Source organism: Penaeus vannamei, chromosome 19, assembly GCF_042767895.1.
Source record: "Penaeus vannamei isolate JL-2024 chromosome 19, ASM4276789v1, whole genome shotgun sequence".
NCBI lineage: Eukaryota > Metazoa > Arthropoda > Malacostraca > Decapoda > Penaeidae > Penaeus > Penaeus vannamei.
Genome location: NC_091567.1, coordinates 33080667 through 33085666, shown reverse-complemented (window position 1 = coordinate 33085666; position 5000 = coordinate 33080667). Strand labels below are relative to the sequence as shown.

General features: G+C 37.8%; 1 protein-coding gene across 6 annotated transcripts in view; it reads left to right on the top strand.

Annotated features, from left to right (window-relative positions):
• LOC113804720 (uncharacterized) overlaps positions 1-5000 on the top strand; it is a 32512-nt gene that overhangs the window by 18815 nt on the left and 8697 nt on the right. For 5 of the 6 annotated variants that reach the window (XM_070134219.1, XM_070134221.1, XM_070134222.1 and 2 more), the window contains exons 18-22: positions 73-281; positions 392-517; positions 641-842; positions 2339-2499; positions 2812-3933. In XM_070134219.1, coding sequence (XP_069990320.1) covers positions 73-281; positions 392-517; positions 641-842; positions 2339-2499; positions 2812-3933 — 1820 coding nt within the window. The remainder of the gene's footprint in view (positions 1-72; positions 282-391; positions 518-640; positions 843-2338; positions 2500-2811; positions 3934-5000) is intronic. The other variant, XM_070134220.1, reaches the window with a different exon arrangement.

The window sequence follows — 5000 nt, the reverse complement described above, 5'->3', positions numbered from 1 at the left end:
GAAGAATAATTGTAGCATATACGAATGTGTTGTAGAGAATATATGATGTCAATTTGTTCTTCTCCATTTCAGATCACTTTACAGCAAAACTTTGTGTGCGAAAATTAGACGGTGTAGAGTTAGTGTGTACAAACTTTACGTTTTTTGACTGCACTACCTACAGCTCCTGCACTGAATGTGTATCGTCCCCTTTTCCTTGTGACTGGTGTGTTGATGGCCATCGATGCACACACGACTCTGCAGAAAATTGCAGAAATGACGTTCTAGTCAATGGTGTAAATGTAAGTTTGTATGATGTGTAAATGTTTAAATGCTGTGATTTGATAATGAGAAATAGAGGAATATGGAAGGCCTTTTTGTGGATAGATATTACAAACGGCAACTTTTTCAGCGTTTTGGACCAAGCATCAGAAGTGGCCCTTCATTTTGTCCTCGAATTACCTTTCTTGAGAGTCAAGAAATTTTGGTTTCATCAGGCTCTCAAAAATCAATCAAGGTCAAAGTTGACAACATAGCTGTAAGTAAAAGATTTCTGTTGATTTACAAAGGAAAATAGAAATGAATCTTCAGTATATCTCCATTTCATATTGCATAATTAGGTTGCCCTATTTTTTAAATATTAGATTTCTTATCTTTGCAGCAATTCATCGTGCAGACAAGGTTTGTGTGTCAATTCAACATTGAGGGAAGAGTTACCGGTGTAAATGCCAACTTGTTGAGTGATACTATTTACTGTGACAGAATGGAATTTTCATACACAACAGCTGCGCCGTCAATTAGTGCAACATTTGCTGTGATCTGGGGAGGCTCAAAACCCCTTGATAATCCTGGTAACATTCATGGTGAGTTTGATATTTTGTATCTGGCTTAATTGATACATGCATATATATATTATTTTCACAATGGTAAATATATGAGGGTATATTAGTTTTTAAAATTGTTGAGTGACTCACCATGTGTCTCAATTATCTTAATTGAGATAATATATATATATATATATATATATATATATATATATATATATATGTGTGTGTGTGTGTGTGTGTGTGTGTGTGTGTGTGTGTGTGTTTGTGTGTTTATTTATTCACTTAGGAAAAAAAGCACGGAAGTTAGCCATACATACATATGTGTGTGTGTGTGTGTGTGTGTGTATATATATATATATATATATATATATATATATATATATATATATATATATATATATATGTATATATATATAAATTGATATATAAACACATGCATATATATATATATATATATATATATATATATATATATATATATATATATATGTATATATATATATAAATTGATATATAAACACATGCATATATATATATATATATATATATATATATATATAAACACACATGCATATATATATATATATATATATATATATATATATTTATTTATATATTTATATATACACACATGCATATATATGTAATATACATATACATGTATAAATGTATATATATATATATGTAGATAGAGAGAGATAGATACATATATACATACATAAATATATATATATATATATATATATATATATATATATATATATATATATGCACATATATACACACATTTGTGTATGTGTATGTGTATACAAAAATATATATGAAAATATACACAAATACATTTATATGTATATATACATATACATATACATACATACATATATACATATATATATATATATATATATATATATATATATATATATATATATATATATATATACATATGTATGTTTGTGTGTGTATCATGTATAATACATACACACACATGCACGCAAACACACACACACATACACACACATATGTATATATATGTGTGTGTGTATGTAGATGCATATATATATTTATGTATATGTATGTGTATATATGTATGCATATGTATATATGTATATATATGTATATATATACATATATATTCATATGTTTATATGCATGTGCATATGTATGCATATATATGTATATATATATGTAAATATATATGTATATATGTATATATATGTAAATATATATGTATATATGTATATATATCAGAGATTATTGGTGCCTGAACTAAGTGAAACGACGCTGCCGGGCGTACGACAAACTTCAACTTCAATGTTTTTTCATAACAAATAATGTAAAATATATTTATTGCCTTACGGTCTGGGAACTGTATGCATATGTGCTACAAAAAAGAAATATTCGAAACTGCAGAAACTGTTATTCAGAAAATACAGAAAATGCGTATCACACAGTGGATGCAAACGATTTCAGAGCGTATCAGGGAAAGGGTTAAGCTGTGCATTTTTTTTTTTTTTAATTCCTCCAACCAGTGCTGGTGTATAAATGTCAGCACATGGCCAGCAACTGTGGCATGTGCTTGAATCTTGCGGAGCGCTTTAGATGTGGCTGGTGTCAGTCAAGTAGTCGGTGTGAGGTGGCAGCCCAGTGTGAGGAAGGAGCGTGGCTGGACAGGGATCGCATTTGTCCCAATGTAATTATGAAGACCTGTTTTATAGATGCCTAAGTATTTAGTCAAAAGAATTATGATAACTTTTCTAAGTGATATACAGGAATTTTGTATAGAAAAAAGTTTGCATGTATGTATTTTTTTTTATTTCCTTGACTAAAGTGTCTAAAGTAAGATATATGATAGAAATATATATACATATTTTTAACTTTCGTTTTACATAAACCAGGATAATATCAATGCCTTTCTTATATTCTGAAATACACCATGCAGCCTAATTTTAGCCAACTTGTGCCTGGTTACTATTCACAATTGTAAACTTTTCGCTACCTCCAGCAGGTGCTGACGGCCACCAGCTCAGCCGCAGGGGGCGGTGACGCCGAGGGGCCCAACTCGCGCTTCATCGTGGACCGCTTCGAGGACGACCGATGGCAGGAGTTCACGCACCTCACGGTCGACAAGAACACGGGCACCGTGTACGCGGGGGGCGTGAACCGGCTCTACCAGCTGGAGCCGAACTTGCGGCTCCTGCAGTACGTGGTGACGGGCCCCGTGAGCGACTCCGTGGAGTGCCCGGCCAGCGGATGCTTTAGCGAGGACTTGCAAAGCATGAAGCCCACCAACAATGTCAACAAGGTGCTGATAGTCGACTACACGCACTCGCGCCTCATCGTGTGCGGCAGCGTGCGGCAAGGCTCGTGCCAGGTGCGCGATCTGTGGGACATCACGCAGCTGACCCGCAATGTGAGTGAGGCCATCGTGGCCAACAACGCCACGGCGTCCACCGTGGCCTTCATCGCCCCAGGGCCACCCAACCCACGTGTCACACATGTGCTCTATGTCGGGGTGACGTATACAGGCAGATCCGTGTACAGGGACGAGGTGCCGGCTGTCTCATCTCGCTCACTGGAGGACAACCGCTTCTTGGAAATCGCCGTGACAGACGTGACGACGAGCACGCAGATGTGGGTCAACTCATTGTCGCGGAAGCGATACCCCATCACGTACGTGTACGGCTTTGGCTCAGAGAATTTCAGCTACTTCCTCACGCGGCAGATGGAGGACACGTACGCGGGGTCTCCGTACATGAGCAAGCTGGTGCGAGTCTGCCAGAATGACCCTGCCTACTACTCGTACACGGAGATCCCCATTGAATGCAAGGACCAGCAGGGCAAGCACTACAACCTGGTTCAGGCGGCCTACGTAGGCAAGCCAGGGACTGACCTGGCCACTCAGCTGGGCATCCAGACCAATGAAGACGTCCTCTTCGCCGTGTTCTCCCCGTTTGACCCAAGGGAAGGGGAGGGCTCACCCCAGCCCACTGACAGCAGCGCCCTCTGCTTGTATAGCATGAAATCTGTCAGACGCATGTTTATGAACAACATCCAGGAATGCTTCAGAGGCATAGGCGTCCGAGGACTCAACTTCATCTCGCCGTCGCACCACTGCATCGAGAGGGTAAGTTCCCACATCCAAGTTTTACTTGAACTACCTTGAGTATACCACAATGGCCTTTCTCTTTGAAGACAAGCAGGCTTCATGTGTTGGTCAGTAGCAGTTTTAGGGATTGATTTGAAAAGCATTCTTCTTGCACAGCCCTCCCCACTCACGCAGGCAGTGTTCATAAGAGCTGCCTGGCATATGATGTTGAATGCCTGTGAAAGAACGTGTCAAGGCCTCATTATCTCCACTGAGCAGGTCATATTTTCAGTAGTGTTGGTTAGTTTGCTTGATTGTTGGTTAGCACAGCAACTCCAAAAGTTATGAACAGATTTTTATGAAATTCTTAGTGGTCATCCGGGTCAGGATCCAGATCCAGGATTTTTAAAAATGACTGCATTATCATTACCTTTATTACCTCCACCAAGGAGGGAATGTTTATGGACGTAACCAATGTAATTGAGAAAGAGGTGATCTGGATGTAATTCTAGTGCAAATAATTTGATTACATCAGTGAGCCTTTTGCCCTGGCGGAGGTATGCACTCACTTGGTGCTTCTTGTTGATAGATGTAACAGTAACTTCAAGTATGCCTTGTCATGTTTCAATCTCAGAGTAATGTAGTGTTTTGACTTTTTTGTCATTAAAATGCATTTCAGTGTCGAGTTTAAGAGGATTACATGCAAATAAAACCCAAGGAATGTATAACTAGGTATCTCCACTTCCATAAAGCCTGTTGATCCCTTAAATGAAATTCTTCCATCTTTTCTGATGGCTGTTATGGTAAGGAACTCTCCGTTATCGTAAATAAAGGAGAGGAATTTTAGTTTTACTTCTGATAAAACAAGAGTAAATTATACAAATAATTATGTATCTGGTTATATCTGATATCTTAATGCACTCTCATTGGTGTGGTGACGTCATTAGCTCCACCCTCTTTCTTGACCCCCCAAATTTTATGGTTGGTGTTTTCAGTAAATATTCTTTGAAAATGGTTCAGTATTAAGAATGAAAGAAGAGAAACCAAGAAATAAAAGAAATAAAACAATGAATAAAGCTGATGGGGCGGGACTTGAGCTTCTTTTT